A 26,948-nucleotide genomic window follows, 5' to 3' on the forward strand; every position below is an offset into this window, starting at 1 on the left:
GGCGACTCCCCCACACGTCCAGGATCCTCGGATGAGGTTGAACAACTTGCACTACACTAAAGCCATCCGTTATCATTGGTGTCATTACCAGTGAGGCCGCAGGGGGAAGACTGGGAGAGGAAGTGAGCCTGGATGGTGCCACATTGTGTGGTGGGGTTGATGGTGAGAAGGGCCCCATGGAGAAGGGCTGGGGGATTACCATAATCACACCGGCAGCCAATGAACCAGCCACCCACTGCACCACGCCAAGGTCACCCTGCCTGCTTCCTCGATGTAGATTCACACTACCCTGCCACCGGGAGACTACATCGAGGGGCTCACAGCCACAGAACTACACACAAGGCCAGGGGCTTAATGCAGCACCAGGGTTTATAAGAAATACAGGTTAAACAGAGCTCAGTACAGGCTATACTACTAATGTACTGTGTAGTGTAGAGCACCATTCATAAATTCCCAGAACCAAACGTATAATAAAGCAAGTGACTCAACTAGCAGAAGCAAAGCCATATTGACAACTACATAAGCCAAAAGAGTGTCTCCTCTCTCTCAAATCAGACCACAGTGAATATTAAATATCCTTCCACCTGGAGTCAGAGCCTCAGTGTCAGGGTATCCGAGTCACGCCCTGAGTCACCTCTCCCTGGCACCCGAGGTGATTTATCTAGCCTTGTGTTCTCTGCACCCTCTTCTCTCCTCTACTCCTCCACTGTGCTCTCGTTCTCCCTTTCCCTCTCTCTAAAGGCTTGGCTTAAAGTTTTCCCACATTGGGCCTCAGAAAAGGGAAAATAACTGTCTGATCGGAATCCTCTGTAACACGACAGCCATACCAGGTATCCACAACAACACTCATACAAATCAACTTCCTGGGAAGAGATTAAAGAGGGCCAAGATTCTAACATTGTATTCAGATAAAACATTTATTTAAAATACAAAGGATAGCTAATCCATCTCATATCATGGCGCATCGAATTCCTATGCCTTAAATTTCCCCTTTGGGAAATACAATGTGGACTCCTTAATACCGATTGAATGTGTATCCATGACATGATGGAACTATGAGACAAAATTGACAATGACTTGTCAACCCACACGGGTCCCTTGCAAAGAAATGTGAATATTTTCAACAAAAAAAATACAAGGTGGTTTGTGGAAATATCATAGCGATTTCTACAAAAGTGAAGAACAGAGAAAACAACTGCAAAGCCATATGTCTTATCGTTGTTTGAATGAATATGTTGATATCAGAACTACAGTATGGATTTTTCCACATACACCACATACCAAAAGTATATGGACACTTGTTTGTCGAACATCTCATTCCAAAATCATGGACATTAATATGGAGTTGGTCCCCCCCCCCCCCTCTTTGCTGCTATAACAGCCTCCACTCTTCTGGGAAGGCGTTCCACTAGATGTTGGAACATTGCTGCGAGGACTTCAGCCACAATCCACAACATTGCTGCTTCCATTCAGCCACAAGAGCATCAATGAGGTCGGGCACTGATGTTGGGCAATTAGACCTGGCTTGCAGTCGGCGTTCAAATTCATCCCAAAGGTGTTCGATGGGGTTGAGGTCAGGACTCTGTGCCTGTCAAGTTCTTCCACACCAATCTCAACAAACCATTTCGGTATGGACCTCACTTTGTGCACGAGGGGCATTGTCATGCTGAAACAGGAAAGGGACTTCCCTAAACTTTAGGAAGCATTGAATCGTCCAGAATGTCATTGTATGCTGTAGTGTTAAGATTTCCCTTTACTGGAACTAAGGGGCCTAGCCCAAACTATGAAAAACAGCCCCAAACCATTATTCCTCCTCCACCAAACTTTACATCTGGCACTATGCATTGGGGCTGGTAGCGTTCTCCTGGCATTCGCTAAACCCAGATTCGTCCGTCAGACTCCCAGATGGTGAAGCATGATTCATCACTCCAGAGAACGCATTTCCACTGCTCCAGAGTCCAAGGGCGGCAAGCTTTACAGCACACCAGCAGACGCTTGGCATTACGCATGGTGATCTTAGGCTTGTGTGCGGCTGCTAGGGCCATGGAAGTATCTACTGTCTTCTCTGGGATGTCGATGTCATGTCTACTCCCGGTCCCCCACTCCAGAGCTCGACGTAGCCGGTCTACTAACCACCGGTCCTGGCAACCCATCATTATGCACACCTGGCAACCATTATTACGCACATCTGCGCCCCATCATGAGGCACACCTGGACTCCATCACTGCCTGATGACTTCCCCTTTATCTAGCACTCCGTTGCATCACCCATTAGGTAGTATTGTTTCCTGTTTTCATGTTCATGGTTCTGTATTCACTCTGGTCGTTCCTATTGAACTCACTGACTGCACCTGCTTCCTGCGTCTCTGTTACAGTCAAAATCACTTCAGGATGATTTGATAGCTTCCATTGCAAGTGAGATTAAAAGAGAGGTTGGCGCAGCACATTTTCTCGCATGGCAAATGGGTGAAATCACAGACATCAGCTGTCGCTCGCAGTTCTTAGTTAGTGTCTGTTATGTGGACGATCAGGGCTTTATTCGGGAACATTTATTTGGCTAATTTGATGCGCAGTCTATGTTTTACTTTGTGAAGTCTGAGATGTCTGAGTTTAACTTCATGGAGAAACGTGTTGCCCAAACCTATGATGGTGCTGCTCTAATGGAATGGATCTGCTATTTCTATTTACAGTCCCCTCCCGTTCCCTGATTAAGAAGGGATGTCCACTCCACTACGTGTCAACTCTCTCCTGATATGACCTGACCTTCCTCTCCAAGCACTGTAAGAAACCCTGTCAATGTTCTCTCATTACTTTATGTCGAATCAATCATATACACTAACACAATCACATTATTACACATACACATCAATGTGTTTTTAATCCTGGCTTGGACAAACTCATTCTTAGCTTTTTTTGTCTAACTGTGTTGTGTTCTTGCATTTTGACTTCCCAGTTAAATCCTGTCCTGACCTCAGTGGAAGTGTGGCGCTGTTCTCCAGCACCATCCAACCACGATGAGCCTGTCCTGCACTGAAGTCAAGTCTCTGAACAGCTCCACTCATGCCTCATACCCCCATTCAGTCACTGCTGTGATCCCTTCCAAACACTGTAAGTAGGCCTCTCATTCCCGTTCCCCATCATATTTTACTCTAAATGTCTTTGTTAAGTGTTTAAGGTTATAAAATAATTTGTGGGTCTACAAAGTCCACTGCTTTTCGGGCAACACCCACACACTAATGCACACACACTAATGAAAGTATAAGCGTATTTACACTTGGAAATACAAGGCTTTGTGCAGTGACCTTCTATTACAATAATTAATTAATTAGGCTATGTTCTGGTGGATACTAAAAACAGGCACGCAGTGCAGCTTTCATGGATTAGCAAGGCTTCATCATCCTCCACATAATTTAATGAAGAACTGATGGTATATTTACTCAACAGAGAAACCTGAAAATAACTATAGATTGGACATGTTTACTGTGTATAATCGACTTCCTTTAACTTGTGTACCGCGCGCGAACACACACACACACACACACACACTACCTGCTGAAGGTCTGTGAGGATGTAATCAGAGAGCACGACTAAACCCTGTGAGGTCTACTGCTCTCCAAGAAAAACAAACACATTCTGACACGATTGAACTCATAAGCAAGACAAAACATGAATATAAACATGAGGCTACAAACCGAGTTCCAGTCATCTGTATCCCTGGGCAACTTTTATATCATTCACAAACAATCAAAGAGAGGAGATTTCTGGGAAAAACAGAGACTTGAATGCAAAGACGACTCAACGTCACAGGGTTGTTCTCCTTGAGGTATGCATTAACTTCACAAAAGATAGACATATTGGAATAACCCATGGAAAGCACAGTAGAAAATGTATTGTTACGATCGCCTATGGTATGTTAATGGGGGCTGCTGCTCGGCCAAACTCAAACCCAAACTCAAACTCAAGCATAAAGCTTTAAGGCTTGCTATATCGTGTCTGCCATTAAATAAACCGCACTAAAACTCCAGACGGAGCGTCACCCCCCCCCCTCCCCTCCCCCTGTTTGATGTCTGCCTGTTATTTTCATGGAAAATGTTAGCCGAAGGCAAGAGGGCTCGGGGCTCCGTGTCTTTATTACCCTCCCACTGTGCCTAGAGCTGCGACGGTTGGCCCCATTGACCTCTCACCTGGAAGTCAATCCTCGCTCTCTCACAACTCCCCTGTTAGTACGTGTACCTTTCATCATTAGCCCCCCTTATAACCCTACCTGAACCTGTGATTTTGAGCCCCGGCTGAGCCTATGAACCCCAAACTCCCCGGGCACTGCTCCACCTGCTTCAAAAAAGGTCTGGCACTGCTTTTCCTCCTCCTTCTTGTTTTGACTGCATCTCAAATCCCAGAATCTTGTCTGCTCTTATGCCAATACCAGGTAGACGAAGCCTGCATTACTCAGCTTCTCTCATTCGCTTTCTCTCTCTCTTTCCACCTCTCTGCGATTCTGTCATCATAAAAAAAATAATTAAATCAAAGCTCCAATAATTCATAAGCATGTACTGTGTGTGTGTGTGTGTGTGTGCGTGCGTCATTTTCAGGGAGTACAAGGAGTTGAACGACATTCAGTCACGCTTACAGATGTAGGATCTTAATTTGATCACACTGTTGCTGGAGAACTTTACTGCAATGCAGGAAATATAAAACTTGCAGTGTATTTGAGGTTTAAAAAAGGCTTCTGAAGTTTAGAATTTCCACTTTGAAATTACAGACTTGATTTTCTCTTATGAAAAATATATCAACCCCTACAAAAAATATCTATTAGTTATAACCCACATAATAATTAATATTTCCTGTTGATGGATTATTTTGCTGCTGTAGCAAACTGGCTCAAATGAAGATCCTGTACGCTAGGAGGAAAACTGGGGTAGTGAAAGAATGTATGTTTTTAGTAGACAATTGAGAAACAGTCCGTGAAATTATACAGGTCTAACAAAATGTATGAATATCGCAAAATTGGAATTAGGCTTACGAAGTCAGAAAACAAAATAATGCAGAATGTAAATGAAATAGAGCTATGGAAACAATAGTTTTGCACGTCAGAGTCGATACGATTTCTGCAGTAGTGGGGGTGGGATATGACAACGGAAACCACATCATCACAGAATCAAAGTGGATTCATAGGCCTCAATCTCCACACTGCCAATGAGGAGGACGGAAAGAAAGGAAGTTTGTTGTCAACAGTCCTTCAAGTGAGTCAGCTCCTGCTCTGAACAAAAGTGGTTCAAGTATACAGTTACGTGACCTGGACTCACAGAGGCTATGTAAATGAATAAAAATTAAAACCCAACATGCAACAATTTCAACAATTTTACTGAGTTACAGTTCATATAAGGAAATCAGTCAATTTAAATAAATTCATTAGGCCCTAATCTATGGATTTCACATGTCTGGGCAGGGGCTCAGGCCCACCCACTGAGGAGCCAGGCCATGCAAATCAGAATATGTTTTTTTCCCACAAAAGAGCTTTGTAGTAGACATAAATACTCCTCAGTTTCATCAGCTGTCCAGGTGGCTGGTCTCAGACAATCCCGCAGGTAAAGAAGCCGGATGTGGGGGTCCTGGGCTGCCGTGGTTACACGTGGTCTGCGGTTGTGAGGCCGGTTGGACGTACTGCCAAATTCTCTAAAACGACGTTGGAGGCGGCTTGTGGTAGAGGAATGAACATTTAATTATTTGGCAACAGTTCTGGTGGACATTCCTGTAGTCAGCATGCCAAATGCACGCTCCCTCAAATTGAGACATCTGTAGCATTGTGTTGTGTGACAAAACTGCACATTTTAGAGTGGCTTTTCATTATCCCCAGCACAAGGTGCACCTGTGTAATGATCATGCTGTTTAATCACCTTTTTAATATGCCACACCTTTCAGATTGATGGATTATCTTGGCAAAGGAGAAATACTCACTAACATAGATGTGCACAACATTTGAGGGAAATAAGCTATTTGTGCGTATTAAACATTTCTGGGATCTTTTTTTTCAGCTCATGAAACATGGGACCAACACTTTACATGTTACGTTTTATGTTTTTGTTCAGTATATGTGACTCATTTCAGGAAACTAGGCATATGTCGCACATCCCTACTTCACAGGAGAGGCATTTGAACGTAAAAACATTTTTTAAATCAAAATGCGTTTTTTGGCAGAAATGCCTTCTGGAACATGTGAACTTTCATGTGCCTTAATAACAAACTTGTATGCCATCTGTAAATACGAATTAAATTGTTAAATTACGAGCCTAGTTGGTTTAGCCACAGAAAAAGACAGGAAACTTCCCACTAGCCATGATTGGCTGAGATAATGAATGGGCTGGACATGCCGAGAGATTAATTCAGATTGGTCTGCCATGGAGCATGCTTCTGTCTAACATGAGCTGCTTGGTATGTGTAGGTAGCTAATCCTTCTAACGCTGCTTTTTTGAAAGATATCCCGAAGAACTGCTCTCTGCTTTCTGGAGGACCCCGTTTTGACATCAGTGGAATGTCCAGTGAAAGCAGAGTATGACAGCTAAGGAGATGGAGAAAATCCAGCCACCATGCTTGACCGTTGGTATGAGGTTCTCATGTCATTATGCCTGGCGAAAACCAAACACTGCATTCCACATTAAGAATCGTCCACCATCGTGTAGTGTGGTGGTTTGGGGATGCTTTGCTGCCTCAGGACCTGGATGAATTGCCTTAATAGACGGAACCATGAATTCTCCTCTGTATCAGATAATTCTACAGGAGAATATCAGGCCATCCGTCTGTACAGCTGAGTCATGCAGCAAGACAATGATCCAAAACACACAATCAAGTCTACATAAAATGGCTAAAAAACAACACATTTGAAGTTTTGGAATGGCCTAGTCAAAGTCCAGACTTAATCCCAAGTGAAATGTTGTGGCAGGACTTGAAACGAGTAGTCACTGATGTCACTGCGACAACTGTCCAGCTACAGACAATGTGGATAGACGTAGTAAAAACAAGACTTTAGTCTTGAAATCTTTGGTTGTTTAGTACACTACCGCACTCACTCTGTTTAGCACATGGCCTCACTTGTGAATCCTTAAAGAGGCAGGTGGAGCTAAGGCTTAAGAGCGTGTGAACCATGCTGAATGGGTGTAGACAAAGAAGAGCTCTCCAGTAGGGATACCAATACATTCAAGGGCCATTTTCTCAAATGTGGGGTTACAAGTTGATCAACTTTCAAAGCAGAATTGCTTTCCCATTAGTCCTCAACTGTAGTGTACGATATGCAATGTTCAATGAGTCTCTACTTTTATCCAATGTAGAAAACACCAATACAAGTTTTGCTACATAAGACCGAATCGAGCCGGTCGGTCTCATATATCAAAAGGATCAAACAGACCACGACAGTACGTCATCTTTGAAGTGCACATACTAAAACACTTATACAAGCCACTGTGTTGGATGAGAACAGTAGTGCACACTTACCCTTTATGGCTAACTTATCAGCCATGGGGAACAGACTAATACACAAAGGGACCACAACATCACACCAACACAAAACTAAAACACCAAAGTACCAAAATAGGGTACTACCCGCAGTACAACACAGCGATGACTAACACATTAACCCACGATATTATCACATCAACCAATGACGCTAACACAGTGACACTCACCTGCCACTACACCAGCCATGTAGAGCAGACTGATGCGTAGGATGCCATGGACCATCTCCAAGGGAACGCCGATCATCAGCTGGAGAAGAGCGTTGAACCCCAGCTGTTCCAACCTGAGAGACACAGTGAACAGTGGACACTGTGGACACTGGTCTCAATGACAAAGGAATAATGCATAGTGTTTTAAATCAGCTCCTTTGGTCTAGACACTTCATCAAAGGTATCTACAGAAGTCATCTATCACCGTCTATCCATCAACCCCGTCTATTATCTGTCAATGCAGTATCAATTACGTTTTGCTTTGCACTGTGTGTGTGTGTGTGTGTGTGTGTGTGTGTGTGTGTGTGTGTGTGTGTGTGTGTGTGTGTGTGTGTGAATGAGGTGGGGTGGTTTCTTACCCAACGTGCATGAACATGTAGCTGAAGAAGCGCCACACCTGGAGGCGGTGTCTGGGGTGGTACACCAGGGAGCTCTTCATGAAGTCTGGCTGGTATGTCTGCAGTACCCACTTATTCAGCATGATGCCATAGCACATGAACACAACGATCTGACGGGAGAGGCGACACACGCGCTGGGTTCACACCCACGTCTCTTCATTCAGACACTCATTTACTGTATATCACATAGTACAGAGTTCTGTTATGAGAGCCAATTGGGATTCAGCTAATAAATGCCCTGAATGTTGTCTTTTCATTTTTTTGTGGCCTTGCGTTGGTTGAAGACTTCCATTGGCACCGACAGGCGATGCACATAGAGAGAGAGACACACACAGCTGGTCCGATTCCATTAGCTGCTTTTCATAGATCAATTAATCATCATTTCAATGAATTTAAATGAACGGGAAATAGTCTTTATCGTAGCCAAATTGTCGTTACAGACCGTTCCCTGCCATTGTGAAGCATTTAAGAGCACTTGGCTTTCTTCAGAATGACAGTGAGTTCGAAGAGGAAGTGCTGTGGCTTCGTTGATTAGCAGAAGGCTTTATAGCATTGCCTATTCAAGTCATGGCCACCCGGGCTAAAGTGGTCTGGTGGTTTTCTTCATTTTCCCGTCACTAAATTGTTCCATTAATATCACTAAACTGGCCAGAGAATATTCCACTGGCTTGGTTGCCCAGTTCGACATCAGTTGCTGATGAGAATCCAAGAATCCGAACATGAAAGCCAATTTGACAGTGTTGCCTTCGAGGTCTGGCATTGAATATATGCACCCTTAACTACTGTTTACCAAAGCGTGGGTCAGTGTCCAGACTGCCCAGTGCCCATTATTGGGTCACATCCATTTCCTCATTCCTCAAGCTAAAGATATTTTATGCCAGAAACATTGTACTGCTTATTTTAAAGGTCATAAGTCAATACTAACATCTTCGGGTGGGTCACAACGCAATAAGGTCTTAACAATGAGCATCTCAGTCGTCTTAGACCTCTCACCTGGATGATGGTAATGATGGCCATGAAGACAGGAGGAGGACACAAGCTGTTCTGGTGGAAGTACCAGCGCCGGTCTGTCTCGCAGGGCAGGATCTCATAGGCCACGTAGCGCACAAAGCGCTTGTACACGCCCAGGCCCGTCTCGTCCAATAGGATCTCCCGCTGCAGTGTGCGGCGGCCATTGGCGATGGCTCGTCGGAAACTGCTGGAGCGCTTGCTGCTCATCTGAGGAGAGTGGAAGATAGAGAGAGAGAGACAAAGAGAGAAGGAGTGAGCGAGAAGGAGAGAGAGAGAGAAGTTAGGATTTCTTTGAATCTGACAGAGAAAGCTATAATTTGATTGCTAATTAGAATTGGCATGCTAAATACCTTCAACTGCTTTAAGAAGTTGAAACACGACCATTGCAGTAACCCCATGTCTTCCAAAAGTGCTGAAGCAAACTTTTGAAGGCACAGAGAACCGAAAAGCCATGTAGCCTAGCTGGGGCTAAGACATTCAATGTGCTAACTTTAAACAAAGAGAATCTCCGTTCCTCCAGTTTCCATAGGTGAGTAAAGACGTACGTCAACTTGAACCGTTCAGTGCTAAAAGTGGAGGAGATTATTTCAGCGCTGCCTTGCCTTGACAGGTACACATGGCGCCTCTCTTCACTCAAAATAAACGCGCGATTTTGCCATTGAGGGGCAAAGCTTTGCTGAGTCGAGCTGTTTTGCCCGAGGAGGAGGGAAGGAGAATGCGGTGGGGAGACTGGGTGACAGGCTCCTGTTATCATGGAGACTCCAGGTTTGCTAAGTGAGCAGTAACGGCACAGCTGGGGGCTAGCGTGACATGGTACACGGAACCCTGGATGTTTGCTGCTTTGGTAGGACCTTGAGCTAACACCCTGGTGCAACCATCACTCTGACAGTTGAAGCCCAAAATATCACTAAATATTACTAGATAAGACACATATTGTATCATGAATCTGGAAGAAAATGAATGTCCTCTTAAATAAAGGTGAGATTTAAAATACAAAATATTATAGCGAAAATCAATCTGAAAACCGATCCGCGTTTACCTATACAATGGAGAAATGCTTCAATCCAAGATGATACACAGGCAATATTGCAAGCCACATTCCTACTGTATCCATCTGTACTGCAGCAGTTGTCAGAGTCCCCACAGACTCCACCAGACAGGCAGCGAAAGCAAACCAACCGTAATTCATTAGGTGCTGTTGTGTGCAGGCTCATTACATCCGGACATTGTGGGGAGCATAATAATAATGAAAGAAATCGGGGGCAATATCAATACAGCGCTAATTAAAGAAAGAAAAACTAGGAGACTAAGAAATATATAAACAAACAAATCACATACAAATGGATCTTAGCCGTCTGAGGATATTAAAGTAAATCATTTAATAATAACAGAAATATAGTTAGTCTGTAGCGCGGTGGTGGATGGTGGTGGGGAAGTTTAGTGGAACGGGATGCCGCGAGACACGTATTAAGTAATTACGATGCCGGGGTTGAACAATGAGCGAGTGTGGGCCTGTGGCATGGCGATAACCAGCGTGAGCGCGAGAGGCGCTGCCGGCCCTCCCGTGGAAGCACCACAGCATATTTTAGCACGGAGATCGAGCCCAGGCCAGGGAATGTAATTATACTGTACGTGCGCTAGGAGGGAGAGGAAAGCAGAAGCGAGGGGGTGGGTGGGAGACATTAGGAAGTAAGGAAAGGGAAATTAGGGTGTTTCCAGGGAGGGAAGGGAAATTAGGGTGTTTCCACCCGTCTTCAATAATGTCTTTCTTAGAAGACTTAAGATAAAAGGAAGGTGTTTGTGCGTGGTTGGGGTTGATGTATACACAAATGTATTTTTTTCCTTCTCTGTGGGATTTGTTTTCTAAACGATGCCTGTGTTTCCAGTGTTTCATCTGTTTGTTCTCCCAAAACACCTGCTGCCTCTCCTCTTAGTGTTACGTTTCATCGCGCTCGCTGACATTTGTGCTCCTGAATGTTCCCGGGAGACATTTCCCAATAGACACTTATCCTTCTGCCCCGCCTTCTCCATCCGACAAGAGGGACCGCCGCTTCTAACGTGAGCGTTAAGCGCGGCCTTTGAAGTTCGGGATGTGAGAGAGGGAGGCAGACAATAAAGCACGTTAGCGTGGGAGCTGACGACTTGACTGGCGAGCCCTGAGAAACTCAGTAGGAGCACTCTAGCAGGGCGTGCTAGCATCACATCCCATCCCATCACTACTCACGAGGACCTCAGACTCTGGCATCAACATGGTCCACTGCTAAAACTCCCCTGACAAGAAGGAGACGTCTGCCAGGGAAAATAATTGATATTTAAGGAGAAGTCTGAGGATGGAGCTTTAGATAGAATTCCCTTCCAGGGAGACCGGATTGGACCTAATTGACATCGGTGTGTGTGTCCAGTCGTGTGTATTTAAAACAGCAAGGTGGTTACAGTACATGTTGGTACTCAGCTCAGCTCCAGCCTCTGTCCTTCATGACTTAATTAGTACTGGTGTTTGGTCAATACTGTACTGCTCAATAGTTTGAATTAATAATGAAACATAAAGATGCTATTTGTTCCATAGTCATCTCTTTATAGAGGTACATGTGTATATTGAGTTTGGTATAGACTCATTCTAAATTATTCAGGCTATCCATTCCAGAACATTTCCAAAGTTGGGCCTGATGCTCACCAAACAATGTGAGCTGAACTTATTTCATGTGTAGAGATGTGTGCTAGCTAGACAAATAATCAAATGTATTAATAAAGCCTTTTTTTTCTTCAGATATCACTTTTTCACCTTCATTTAACTAGGCACGTCAGTTAAGAACAAATTCTTATTTTCAATGACGGCCTAGGAACAGTGGGTTAACTGCCTTGTTCAGGGGCAGAACGACAGATTTTTACCTTGTCAGCTCGGGGATTCGATCTTGCAAACGTTCGGTTACTAGTCCAACGCTCTAACCACTAGGCTACTAGGCTACCTGCCACATAGTGCTGTTCAGAAACCCAGCCTAAAACCACAAACAGCAAGCAATGCAGAACTCATTCAATGAATGTTACTAAATGATTTACTACATACTGTGCAGAACCAGGTTGGAATCCTAATGTCCTAATGAAGGTTAAATAAAAAGGTCCTGAATCACCAATGCAGTAAATGACTCACCATCACTTAGTTCTGTTAAACAGGAACAGCACATCATTTACTTCTCATTTACTGGTCATTAATAATGCATTATTAAGCTATTAAATACACACACACACACACACACACAGTAATATAAGAGAAACTAAATCACTGTTCGCCCACCTTCTCCACTGACCCAGATTCTCAGAGCCATTCTACCAAAACCCTTTTAAAATGAGAGCCCACCTTTATCTCCCAAGCAGCCCATAGCCATAACCCTCCTTCATGGTTTAATCATCAGGACCTAAACTGGAAAAACCTTCACTCCACGACACTTAAGCAAAGTGCACCACTTTAGAGCCAGCAACTCACCTAAAAGAGACATGGTGCTTGCCTGAGTTTGTAGTGTGTATTGCGAGGGTGTGTTTGTGTGTTGCGAGGGTGTGTGTGTGTGTTGCGAGGGTGTGTTTGTGTGTTGCGAGGGTGTGTGTGTGTGGAGCTGATGAACAGCCACTGTGTGTGTGTGTGTGTGTGTGTGTGTGACAGGGATGATAAGGTGCATCTGTTCCTCTGTCTTTCCCTCCAGTGAGACCCTGCTCGTCAACTCAGAAGACAGATGCACCCTGGGCACTAAACACTGTCAGCACGACTCCGTTGAAGTCTCAAAACACTAGAACGACCACACTGGAGCCACTAAATATCCCAAATGGCCTTGCTGGGGACACTAAACACTCCCAAAGAGAGCTTCAGTCAGGTCACAGGTGACAAATGGCGCTCTGGGCTTAGGGTGTCAACCTCATCCCCTCTTCAAGAGAAGCAGAAACACAGAGAATCCCTGCAGCAATATTGATGTTAAATAGAAAACCGGAAATATTGTCATTTCACTATGTACTGTAGTTGACTGAAGCATGCTTGGTAAAGTTCGCCTAGCGTTTTCTATATTTGTCTGCCATGACTAAATCACAACGCACACTGACAGATGGTGGCAGCAGTGGGATCCGTATTGGTGTATCTCTCCGATTAAGGAGGAACAATGACTAGGGAAACGGATTTTTCCTGAACACAGTCACCTGACAATGAGGTGTGCGTTTGTAAGTGTGTGTGTGTGTATGTGTGTTTGTAAGTGTGTGTGGGCCTCTCGGAGTCTGCGATCCCCCTGAGAGGCTTTAGCGGAGCATGAGTTACCCCCCCCCCCCCAGGCTGGTCCGATGGAGCTCTCTGGCTCCGATCAGCCGGCATGAAAAACACGGAGGAAGTCAAACACATTCACACACTCACGCAGCCATACGCTTCTGAACTTGTGGGCCAAGAGCTCGCTTCCGACACATTTACACCCAGTCACGTCGAGACAGTATGTGTGGATCAACAACTCACACCGAGCCCGAAGACCAATAGAGCGAAGGAAAGTTTAACATCCCTGTTCAGCAGACTAACAGGATGAAAGTCCCACGCCTCGGGGCCAAAAGGCTAGACATAACTGCTGATGTACAGTATGTAGAGTGCACAGATGTGTGAAAACACACACACAGCACACACGCACACGCACACACACACACTGCTCCAGCTCCACAGGCAGGGGTGTTTTATCTTCTTTGCCAGGTCTTAATTCAGGCCATACGGCAGACGTTAGACACTGGTGGTAATATAATGGCAGCGGTGCGCTTCCCAACTCAGAATACCATTCATCCGACACATACTGTCAGTGGTGTCCCCCTTATAATTCTCCCTGAAGGAGAGGGAGGGAGAGAGGCAGGCAGACAGAGGAAAAGTGAAGGAGATGGAAAGAGAAAGAAAGAAGGGACAAAAGGAGGAAGAGAGAAGGAAAAATAAAGCGTGATAGAAAGAGAAGAAGACAACCAGAGGAAGGTTGGAGGGGGGGTGTCAGCTTGGCTATGACCTGGTTAAAAATGTCACGCCACATTTGCATATTCTCCCCGACAAACTAAACCAGACCTGCTCCTATAAGACACACATCACACAGAGAAGAGAACAGATTCCCGTCAGCATTTGAATATCATCCAAATGAGTCAGCAAATCGGTACGCTGAGCGTGTGTACGGTGAATGAGTCTGTGTGTGTATGTGTTAGCCTCCCTGATCATGTGTTAGTGAGCAAGTGCACGTCCTCTGTGAGTGTGCGTCTGTGCCCATCCGGTGAAAAATGGATGCAAACTGTGTGCGCACACGTTTGTCAGACAAATCTTTACCAATCAGACATGGATGTCGATATATCTGTGAGGCTGAGCATTCTCAAATGACCTTAGATCACTGCCTGCTACTACCAATGCTGGGCTGATCGAACACCATTTGCATTTGGCTGACGGTGAATATTAAATTGTCTCGCTGATGCTGCCCTAAACCTGGGGAGGGTTTTAACATACGATCTGGAGCTACACGGGTGACGAAGAAAATAAATTCTGGGGGGGCTAAAGGAAAGGGGGGGGGCTAAAGGAAAGGGGGGGGTGATATTGGGGAGAGAGAAGGGTACGTTATGAATAAAGGGATACTATTAAAGGAGGATAAGATTTGCAGAAGGGGGTAGTCGGAGGGAAGAGTATCACATCTGGGATGGAGGGAGTAACAGAAGGAAGAGGCATGAAGATCCAAAAAGGGAGGGGTGGACGATAGGAGAAGGGCAAACTAAAGGAAGGGGTTGGAATGTCGGCGAGAGCACCTGCATCTGCATTGCTGCTCACACACTAGAAGCTAGACCTGAGCATTTGGAAGGGGAACTAAATGGAACAGCTTTTTCATTACAAACCATGAGCAGAACAGAGCGAAGGAAGGAACCAGCTTAGGGAAGTGAAAACATGTCAGGAATTGCATCGTGTTGAATGAATCACGCTGCTTAAACCCATATGCTGCGAGGAGAAGAAACATGCTCTGGATTACGGCTACACTCAAGACTAAGAATCACCTCAGCCCCTTTAAAAGGCTTTGCATTAATTCGATATATCGGAACAAAGGTCTAAACACAGACAGGTTAAGTGGAGAGGAATGAATAAGAATATCTCTGACCTCCTAGCAGCATCAGAACTCAGAACACTGCTCAGTAGAAGACATTGAGGCAGGATTTTCCCCTTTGCTCTACCAACAGCTAATACAGTATAATGTATAAACGTGTGTGTGTGTGTGTGTGTGTGTGTATTTATTTATCATTACATTTTGTTTGTGTTTATTTATAATTACATTTAATTAGAAAGATCAAACCTCTTTCTGAAGAACAAAAGACTGCAATGGGCAGGTACACTTTGACATCATGAACCTCAAATCATTCTGTAGCAAGTGTGTGCACGTACTATACGTGCTTCTGTGTGTGTGCGTGTGTGCGTGTGTGTGTGTGCGTGTGTGTGTGTGTCCATTCCCTGTCACTCACCAGCTCGATGAGCTCCTGGTAGCACACCTGTCCATCCTCGTTGCTCTGCACCAGTGCAAACAGCATGTCCAGTTTGGAGGGGTCCAGCTGCAGCTCATGGTGCTCCACCAGACTGGTGAAGTTCTCCACTGCAATGAAACCGGTGTTGTCTGGGTCCAGCTGGCAAAACACAACAACACATGAATATCAGTGCAGGCTGATCAGAATGCTGCTGTTGACGATTCTAGTAGTAGGGCTTATTAGCAAGGATCGGCTCAATTCCATTTCAATTCAGGGAACTCAAGATTTGAAAAGTGACATTCCTTTCCTACGTTGAGTAAATTGAAAGGGAATTAATCCTGTTCATTTCAAATAATTCTCTTTCTCTACCTCCCGTTCTTGATATACAAAACACATCTCATCTGCAGTGCTTTTTAAAAGCACATTGCGCTCAATAGACAACAGTTATGTAGAGGGGTACTGTGGTTATCAACTAGTCCATAGACAACAGTTATGTAGAGGGGTACTGTAGTTATCAACTAGTCCATAGACAACAGTCGACACCAGACAGACAATAGAACAGACAGACCAGGACAATGGAGAGTAACGGAGCCAAGAGAGAAGAGTCTGTCAATGAGAGCAGCATTAATTAAGCCATACTTTCAGTGGGAACGTCAATGGAAGAATTAGCCTTAAAAACAGAACACTAGCTAGCTGTATTTATTCGAATTAAATGGGCAGGCTGAGAAGAAAAGAGCAGGCTGATAACATCAGTCGTTTGGCAGGAGTGATAACCAAAATGGGCCAACGTGTCAAAATGGTACATCGTGACCTGAACCCACTGTACGACTGAAATCCCACCGCTGTCACCATATGTCGTTGTACAGAATGAAATCAGTAGAGAGCATTAGATTCTCTGGAGTCTTTCCTTTCATTTTGGAGTCAAAGTCACAGTTTTTCCTTCTAATGAGTTTAGTGAGTCGCGTTCTAGCTGAATTTGTGGACCAATCTGGACAGTGTGGTTTTCATTAATCACCACTCTCACTGTGAGGCGACCGGCCCCTGTGGGTTACTACCGCTGAAGCTCGCACGCCTCGGTCTACCCGTGATTAATTTAAGCGGGGGAGTGTCATAAAAATCGCCAGAGTTTAACCGTCCGAAATAGTGCCGGTTAAAAATGGCCCATAAAGTATAGGGTGTGTATGTGCGTGTGGTGTACAGTGTGTATGAGCCCTCGTCCGACTGTGTTTTTATGTTTGTACTGTATCTATCCGTCATCAACTGCCCATTTTCCTTCCTGTTTTAAATATTCAATTTAATTTGATTCAATGGCTCATTAATATCCCGTGCTAGTTTTTCATTAGGGTGTCTAGTTTGAGTTGTCTAGTCCTGTGTATGAGTTTACCTAAGGCCAAACCCATCCAGCACAAACAGACCATATGGGACGACCGCTCAGTGCCTAGCCCTTTACTATGTTTCCTGTAATGCTAACGTAGACTCATTAGTCTTCTGAGAGTAAACCAACAGCTCCTTGTCGCTCCAGGGCGGAACAGTGGTCTTTCAGCTGTTGCATCACTCTGGAGTCACCCACAGTGTGTATCATGTTAGTCTGTGTAAAGATAGGAGGGACTCTCAATGTTCCCCATTGTGGTTTGGGCCCTTTCGTTCTGAATATAGATGGCCCTGTGACTCAGTGGGCAGAGGTCATTTCCCTGACTGCCTCAGGATCAGGAGTGGAGAGTGGTTGTATAAACACTGAGCCTGGCAGTACCAGTCTATACTGCAGCTGCCACAAGCTCAACAGCTTTACAGCTCAATTTAGCAAGGAAGATCAATCAGAAAATCCTTGGGAGTGCCTTATACATAGTGTGTGTGTGTGTGTGTGTGTGTGTGTGTGTTTTGTTGTGTTACAGCCTGAAAATAAAATGAAATGGCTTAAATAAAGATGTATTTTGGTCATTGGCCTACACACAATACCCCATGATGTCTAAATGGAATTATGTTTTTCGAAATGTTTACAAATGAATAAAAAATGAAAAGCTGAAAGGTCTTGAGTTAATAAGTATTTAACCTCTTTGTTCAGGGGTAAAAATGTGCTTAACAATCCACATATTACTTGCATGGACTCACTTTGTGTGCAATAACAGTGTTTAACATGATTTTTGAATGACTACCCCATCTCTGTACCCCACCCTACACAGGTTCCTCAGTCGAGCTGTGAATTTCAAAGACAGATGCAACCACAAAGACCAGGAAAGTTTTTCCATTGTCTTACAAAGGGAACTTATTGCACCTAAAGCAGACAATGAATATCTGTTTGAGCATTGTGAAGTTAATTACACTTTGGATGGTGTATCAATACACCCAGTCACCCAGTCCTTCCTAACTCAGTTGCCGGTGAGGAAGGAAACTACTCAGGGATTTCACCATGAGGCCAATGGTGACTTTAAAACAGTTGAAGAGTATAATTTCTGTGATAGGAGAACAACAACATTGTAGTTACTCCACAATACTAACCTTATTGATAGAGTGAAAAGAAGGAAGCCTGTACAGAATACAAATATTCTAAAACCTGCATCTGTTTGCAACAAAGCACTAAAGTAAAACTGCAAAAAATGTGGGCAAAGCAATACATTTTTGTTCTGAATACAAAGTGTTATGTTTGGGGCAAATCCAATACATTAGCAAGTACCACTCTCCATATTTTCAAGCATAGTGATGGCTGCATCATGTTATGGCATGCTTGTAAACGTTAAGGACTGGGAAGTTTTTCAGGATAAAAAAGTAAGCACAGGCAAAATCCTAGAGGAAAATCTGGTTCAGTCAATTTTCAGCAGGATAACAAGCTAAAACACAAGACCAAATCTACACTGGAATTGCTTACCAAGTTATAGTTTTTACTTAAATCTACTTGAAAATCTATGGCAATACCTGAAAATGGTTGTCTAGTAATGATCAACAACCAATTTGACAGAGCTTGAAGAATTTGAAAATTAATAATGGGCAAATGTTGCATAATCCAGATGTGGAAAGCTCTTAGAGACTCACAGCTGTAATTGCTGCCAAAGGTGCATACAAAATATTGACTCAGAGGTGTGAATACTTATGTAAATGAGATATTTCTATATTTCATTTTCAATAAATTTGCTAACATTTCTAAAAATAAAAACATTTTTACTTTGTCATTATTGCTATTGTGTGTACATGGGTGAGAGAAAAAAGTTTGGAATACAGGCTGTAAACACAGCAAAATGTGGAATAAGTCAAGGGGTATGAATACTTTCTGAAGCCCTATCACTCTCTCTTTGTGGAGTTATTTTCCTCGTCCACTGTACTGATTTCAGCAGCGTTTACAGCTGTTTAATTGAACAAAACCAACTCTTTAATTCAAATGAATCGACTGTTCACCCTCCCCAGGTCTCTAGTTATTTATTTATTAACCCAGGGGCAGGGTACTAGCAGTCATGTACTAGTGTGTAAGCTTGATGATGGTTCAAGTCAGATGGTAGCATGTTAGCTCTGTTGATACTAGCAATCAAATGTTAGCGCCCTACCCTTTCTGAATGCTAATAGCAGCAATGACTGTAAATGCCTGTGTTTTCATTATCACACTTTGTTGTAAAAGCTATTTTTAATCCCAACAGGCAGGCACACGTACAAATGTACACACACGTGGACACGGACACAAGCATTTCACTTTAGGGTCTACACCTGTTGTATTCGTCGCATCTGACGAATAACATTTGATTTGAAACACGCGGATACGGACACACACACACACACAAACTGGTAATCAGTCAACTCGTGACATAACACACATTGGGTAATCTCTGCTGAACGCCGGGGCCCCTCACTGGCTGGACCTGACCACCTGGAGCTTGTATGAGGCTTCCTGAAATGCAGCTAAAGCGAAAGCATGTATGAAAATGAACCAAGAAAGAAAGAAGGCTCAGATCTATTTTTACTTAATCCCCTTACTGTGTGTTTCATGGAGGTTTGTTGAATCACAGTCGATTCTGCCCCCGGTGCCGAGGAGAGAGAGCGAAGGGGTGCAGATACAACCAGCGTTTTACACAGGCTGAGTGTAGGACACTAGGTTGATAGGAGGGGGAGAAAGGGAGGGCATGACCATAGCCATTATTACCTTGGCTGCTGTAGGTTCATTCACTTCAATCAATCTACAAACACGTAGCCTATTAGCTATACAGATGTAATGTTTCTCCCTGAAAGGAGGGAAATATGAGAAATTATTCACACTGACACGTATAGCATCAGCGACTGTTCAGTCAGTTGCAATGATGAATTGCATGAAATCCTCAACTCTTTACATAGATATCTCTTTTCTCAAACTACATAGCCTTCACGTTTGTATTCCGAGGCATTACTAATCAAGCTCTGCACAAACACATCAATGGAGCACAGAGATGATCGTATTATCACATACACATGAATTTCTAGGATATTACTTACTATTCTGTATTAATATCAGTGATATAGAGGTAAACAACCACTGATATAAACCAAAACATTTTTATAACTTTGTTTGCATCTTAATGTAGGGAAGATAGGCTATGTGGAGATGTTCATATTGAAACATACTATATCTTTCCCCTAACTTGTTTGATAAGATTAGTACAGATTTTCTCAGGTGTCACCACCTGAGGGGCCCCGACCCCAAGTATGGGAACCACTGTACTAAGCTCTCTCTCTGCTTGATTCCTCTCTCTCTCTGTCTCCTCTGCTTCCTTCTGCATGCATTGCAGCCTACCTCAGCTTCACCACTGAGCGCCACATCACTTTCCGTCTCAGTAGTCTATTCTCTGTAAAGCAAAGTTATTATGAGAACTTAGTAGCCTGCTAAGGTAGGCTCCGTTTAACGTTAGCTTCTTGATTCATCCTTCTAGCTGGCTACGTAATACTAGCCAGAGCCCTTCAACCAGGAGGCTACTCAAAAGAGGATGGGGATCACCATCCTACTCAGTGAATTTCATACAAATAAAAGTTGTGAAACATTAAAGGGGAATTTCACCCTGGGAGAATCTGGGCTTGTTTTCATCATGTCTGAGGCATTTCTAGGTCAGTGAAATGTGTTTCACACATAACTACCCAGGAGGAAGGTCTGGGCTTTGCGCGCTGACTGATACACCCTATGACTGCTTCTGGTGTCCTTGATATGGTTGTCCTTGTCCTTGATATGGTTGTCCTTGTTTGATAGAGCCATTGGAAGTCTTTCGATGATGTTCCTATCAACGGAGTCATTGCTAGATATACAAGCTGACAGCTTTTCTCCCGTCTCTGAAAGACTACAACCCGTATGGTGTGGGGTGGTGCTTCGTGCTCTTGCCCTGTCCCTCCACTAATGCAGGCTTTTTTGAAAGGGAGACACCAATAACACAATCCTTTGGTCAAAACTGAAAAAAGTGACCAGACCGCAATGGCTTCAAGTGATTCCTCTCACCAACACGAATTCAACAATGGAGACTTTTTTTGTTGCTACATGGTCACATTCAACCATACATGTTTCAACCGGAATATAGCGAAGAGGATTTGAAACAAAACGTTGAATTTAGCTAAAAGCTCAGCTACAGCCAATGGCAGCACCAAGAGGGAAGATCACAAATATTGTGGCTTGCTAAGTAACTTATTTTTTCCTGCAAGCCCCCTAGCTAGCTAATTTTAGTTTTTCTACTGAAACTCATATTGTGTATTGCTGGCTAACATGTGTTACAGTTAATTTTTCTGTTTGCTAACTTAACACGTGTTACACATCATTTTTATGTTTGCTAACTTAGGTAGGTAGCTAGCTAGTCTAGCTTGCAAAGTTAGCTAAACAACTACAGGTAGTCATATCCATGACTAAAAGTAAATTAGTTGTACAATCGGAGATCTATTGTATCTCGATTGTAAAACCTCTTCTCTTTTTAGTTGTAGATATGGCCAGCTACTAAACAGCAAGCTACAACGTTACAACCAGCCACCTAAAGCTAGGTTGACCAGCAAACGTTAGCACGACTGGAGATGGCTAGCTAGTTAGCCTGGCACCTGCTAACTTGTTACTATGCGCCAGGCCTTGCGTTTGTAACTTTTTAGCAAACGTGTATCATTAACTGTAAATAGTTGTATTAGCCAGCTGTGTAACATGTAACATAATTGACGAGGGTTGACATTGGTTATGATTTCAAAATCACAGATGTAAATAACAATTATTAAGTTTACTAGCTAACAGTGAGTAGAAACAACAAATCTCTAAAACTGATAAATTGGTTTTACTATATAAAAAAATATTTGCCTAAGCATGTCTGATAGACATGGTTGTAGCTAGATACTGTCTGCCTAACTACCTAGGTACATTTGTACAGTCTGGTCACTGTGCAAAAGGTTGAGAGTTATGCCATGTTTCTATAGACCCTTTTCTAGTACCCACCACACTGACATCACACACAGATGCGTGCAACTCTTGACTGCAGTGAGAAAGCCATCGCCATCTGCGCCCATTCAACATAGCCTAGATTTATGTTTAAATTACATCTAGACAAAATAGCTTTTTGGGGTTCTCATACGCTTACAATTATGTTTTGATCATTTTTTAAAGTATAATGCAGTTGATTTGCGATGATGACAAAAACATGATATTAAATAGGACATTCACACGAGCCTTGAAATCCAAAAGTAGTGCGAAATGCACTTATAAGCAACATGTAAATAGAGGCTCTTTTTTTTGCCGTTCTATAAGAACTCCCCTTTGTTCTACCACCAAGTTACGCACGTCGCCCTCCTGCAGCAATGTTTACAAACACAGACAGGAGTCTATTAGGCTAGATATCTAAATGTAATCTATGAGCCTGTACACATGTATGCATGTTCAACTACCCTAATGTTGTCATGCTGGCACAGTTTCAAACTCTAAGTATAATTTATTATATTCTTTGTTTTAGAAGACAATACTGTGTGGTGCCTTGGCTTTTTCCTGGTGTGGATACATGTAGAGAAACATAATTCCTCTGCCTGCGTGTGTCATTGTAGCAGAACTGTTTCCCTCTCGGTGGATTGGATATATGCGGGATTTCAAGCAGAAGATGACTCAAGATGAGCTGAATGGCAGTTTGATCTGACAACACTTCTCCCACAGGGTTCCCTGAACTTACTGTATGTTTCTTTTGAATGGCAATTTCATGAACACCTCTCCCATCCTTTGCTGATGACCAGTATTCTTAGCTACAGATTGTTCCACCAGATAATGTGATTTAACCAAAGATTTTTGCTATCATTTACTGGGAGTTAACATTAGCTAGGTGGCTAGGTGGCTAATGCTAACGTTAGCTAGGGGGTTAATGTAAGCTACGCTAGGGTTTAGGGTTAAGGTTAAGGTTAGGAGTTACGTTAAAGTTCTAAGGTTAGTTAAAATGCTAAAGTTGTTTGTGATGAAATTCAAACACGCAACTCTCTTTTCATTATTCCCTTAAGTAAACGTATGTCTTTATATAAGCCTACCAAACGTAACATATTGCACTGATTTGAATATCCCGCATTTTTGTTTACTATGTTACGTCTAGTCTGTGATGCCAGCTTGGTTTAACAAGTACCAGGAGCAACCATCTTCTGAGAAGGTGAAGAGGCGGTGAAGGATTGGTCTTTGTTGGTAATTAGAACTATTAACAATCAATACATTTAATTAGAAAAACGGAGTCGCGTGAATGATGCTTGTAAGCGGAGCCTTTTTGCTTAGTCAGGGTAGTGGGGTTCCTGACTGTCTGACAGAGGAAGAAAGGAAAAGAGATAGGGAAAAACAGAGAGAGGGAGGAGGGGTGAGAGAGGAGAAGAGGGAGGGGATGGTGCAGAAAGGCCGCTGTTATTGAAGCGATCCAACAGCGGGAGGATGACGCGTTGACAAGCCACATCATTGCCATGGTTACATGCTTTCGCATTTCCCCTTTAGGAGTGCTGGGGCATGAGGAAGAGACGGAAGGAGATAAAGAGGGAAGAGAGAGGATGAAGAAAGGTTAGAGGGGGAGGTGGAGCACTGGAGTAGGAAAGATGGATATAGATGGTTGGAGAGATAATGAGGGGAATGGATAAAAGGATGGGCTGAGGAAAAAGGAAGAATGAAAGAGGGGAGGGCTAAGGGCCCAAGGGGGGGGAGGTGACACCAGTACCTAGGAATGGAGAGGGTGAAAGGGTTAACGAAAAGAAAGAGGATGAGATAGGGCGAAGAAAAATATAGTGGGGGCAAGTAGAAGAGGATGGATGAAGATAGGGGGATGAAATAGTGTGGATGAGAAGGAGGCTGCAGGGGAATGACCTCTCTGTTAACCCCCGGGACCTCTATTACCGTCAGAAGAGCAACCAGCCACTGAGGCTGACCCCAGTGCAGACCTCACTTAACTGAGCAACCAGCACTACAGTGGAGAAGGGGAGAAGACCCTTAGGAGTGTAGTACTGTAGTAGCATGAGTGTGCTAATTCAGCATTGTAGTAGTAAACATGAAGAACACCTTCCTAATATTGCCCTCAGAACAGCCTTAATTCGTAGGGGAGTGGACTCTACAATGCTTCCCGCAGTTGTGTCAAGTTGGCTGGATGTCCTTTGGTTGGTGGACCATTCTTGATACACATGGGAAACTGTTGAGTATGAAAACCCAGTAGAGTTGCAGTTCTTGACACACTTAAATTGGTGCGCCTGGTACCTAGTACTATACCCCGTTCAAAGGCACTTACATATTTTACCTTGCCCATTCACCCTCTGAATGATACACATACACAATCCATGTCTCTATTGTCTCAAGACTCTTAACCTGTCACCTCCCCTTCCTCTACACTGATTGAAGTGGATTTAACAGGTGACACAAATAAGGGATCATAGCTTCACCTGGATTCACCTTGTCAGTATATGTCATGAAAAGAGCAGATGTCCTTAATGTTTTGTACACTCAGTATAGTACTGTAGTAGTATTAGAGTGGTGTAGTAGTGTAGTAGTACACATGAAGCATCTGAGTATTGCAGTATTTTCAGAGTAGTATAAGTGTTGCAGTAGTACTTGTGTGGCAGTTTATTAGCATAGCGCTAGTGTCTGAGCTAACCGGGTATCCACAGCTGTTCTCTGACTGGGCCACTCTGTAATTATCATACGGCTGCAGCATTCTAGGCTACTGTGGCACTGACTGACTGCAAGATGGTGGCAGCCAGGCCACCACAACAGCTCTCTCTCGAACCGATTACTACATTTTCTTCCATTTACACATCCAGCACTGTCACACAAAACAAATTCTAGAGACATTCCTCAAATGCCGCGCATGAAAAGCACCACACTGACGGTATCAGACCTCCAGGAAAAGGAAAGGGAACATAAGAACCTCATTCATGCTGTGGTTGGCATATATACGTCAAAACGGTATAACCCTGTCCTTTATGTAGCAGGTGAAAATAACTCTGTAAGGAGGGGAATCGCAGAGGAGATATTTATCAACTAATGATCGCATGGCTCAGTGATGGTGGAGCTCTAGCTCCCAGTTTCCTTATTAAGTGTCATGGCTATATAAATATATGTGTGTATGAAGAAGAGACGGAAGGAGATAAAGAGGGAAGAGAGAGGATGAAGAAAGGTTAGAGGGGAGGTGGAGCACTGGAGTAGGAAAAGATAGATATAGATGGTTGGAGAGATAATGAGGGGAATGGAAAAAAGGATGGGATGAGGAAAAGGGAGGTTGAAAGAGGGGAGGGCTAAGGGCTCAAGGGGGGGGGGGGGGTGACACCAGTACCTAGGAATGGAGAGGGTGAATGGGTTAACGAAAAGAAAGAGGATGAGATAGGGTGAAGAAAAATATAGTGGGGGCAAGTAGAAGAGGATGGATGAAGATAGGGGGATGAAATAGTGTGGATGAGAAGGAGGCTGCAGGGGAATGACCTCTCTGTTAACCCCCAGGACCTCTATTACCGTCAGAAGAGCAACCAGCCACTGAGGCTGACCCCAGTGCAGACCTCACTTAACTGAGCAACCAGCACTACAGTGGGGAAGGGGAGAAGACCCTGACCTGGGAACAGACCGCAGCCATAAATAAAAACAAGGAAGTTCTAGGTACTTTCAGTAATTATTTGTGCAGTGCCTATCTATGAAGTAGTAGGAGTGTAGTACTGTAGTAACATGAGTGTGCTAATTTAGCATTGTAGTAGTAGGAGTGCAGCAATATACACTGAGTGTACAAAGCATTAAGAACACCTTCCTAATATTGCCCTCAGAACAGCCTTAATTCGTAGGGGAGTGGACTCTACAATGCTTCCCGCAGTTGTGTCAAGTTGGCTGGATGTCCTTTGGTTGGTGGACCATTCTTGATACACACGGGAAACTGTTGGGTATGAAAAACCCAGTAGAGTTGCAGTTCTTGACACACTTAAATTGGTGCGCCTGGTACCTAGTACTATACCCCGTTCAAAGGCACTTAAATATTTTGTCTTGCCCATTCACTCTCTGAATGGCACACATACAAAATCCATGTCTCAGTTGTCTCAAGGGTCAAGACTCTTAACCTGTCACCTCCCCTTCATCTACACTGATTGAAGTGGATTTAATAGGTGACACCAATAAGGGATCATAGCTTTCACCTGGATTCACCTGGTCAGTCTATGTCATGAAAAGAGCAGATGTCCTTAATGTTTTGTACACTCAGTATAGTACTGTAGTAGTATTAGAGTGGTGTAGTAGTGTAGTAGTACACATGAAGCATCTGAGTATTGCAGTATTTTCAGAGTAGTATAAGTGTTTCAGTAGTACTTGCATGGCAGTGTATTAGCATAGCGCTAGTGTCTGAGCTAACCGGGTATCCACAGCTGTTCTCTGACTGGGCCACTCTGTAATTATCATACGGCTGCAGCATTCTAGGCTACTGTGGCACTGACTGACTGCAAGATGGTGGCAGCCAGGCCACCACAACAGCTCTCTCTCGAACCGATTACTACATTTTCTTCCATTTACACATCCAGCACATTCACACAAAAAAACGTCTAGAGACATTCCTCAAATGCCGCGCATGAAAAGCACCACACTGACGGTATCAGACCTCCAGGAAAAGGAAAGGGAACATAAGAAACTCATTCATGCTGTGGTTGGCATATATACGTCAAAACGGTATAACCCTGTCCTTTATGTAGCAGGTGAAAATAACTCTGTAAGGAGGGGAGTCGCACAGGAGATATTTATCAACTAATGATCGCATGGCTCAGTGATGGTGGAGCTCTAGCTCCCAGTTTCCTTATTAAGTGTCATTGCTATTTAAATAAATATATGTGTGTGGGGGGGGGACAGAAACAGCCTGAGCTCAGCACAGCTACCTCCTGCAGACAAAGACTAATAAAGTCACTCATGTAGCGTT

At 43.7% G+C, this 26,948-nt stretch overlaps 1 protein-coding gene and 1 long non-coding RNA gene across 2 annotated transcripts in view; one reads left to right on the forward strand and one right to left on the reverse strand.

Moving 5' to 3' along the window:
• rhbdl1 (rhomboid, veinlet-like 1 (Drosophila)) overlaps window positions 1-26,948 on the reverse strand; it is a 50,315-nt gene that overhangs the window by 21,393 nt on the left and 1,974 nt on the right. The window contains exons 2-5 of the mRNA XM_021565172.3: window positions 15,607-15,765; window positions 9,106-9,330; window positions 8,074-8,222; window positions 7,676-7,788 (exon numbers count right to left, since the gene is read on the reverse strand). Coding sequence (XP_021420847.1) covers window positions 7,676-7,788; window positions 8,074-8,222; window positions 9,106-9,330; window positions 15,607-15,765 — 646 coding nt within the window. The remainder of the gene's footprint in view (window positions 1-7,675; window positions 7,789-8,073; window positions 8,223-9,105; window positions 9,331-15,606; window positions 15,766-26,948) is intronic.
• Window positions 9,286-11,893, forward strand: LOC118939519 (uncharacterized). The gene is made up of 2 exons (XR_005036477.2): window positions 9,286-9,652; window positions 9,734-11,893. It is a non-coding gene; the product is annotated as an uncharacterized LOC118939519 (long non-coding RNA).

This window comes from Oncorhynchus mykiss, chromosome 16 (assembly GCF_057628025.1).
Source record: "Oncorhynchus mykiss isolate SJ-2025 chromosome 16, ASM5762802v1, whole genome shotgun sequence".
NCBI classification, from domain to species: Eukaryota; Metazoa; Chordata; class Actinopteri; order Salmoniformes; family Salmonidae; genus Oncorhynchus; species Oncorhynchus mykiss.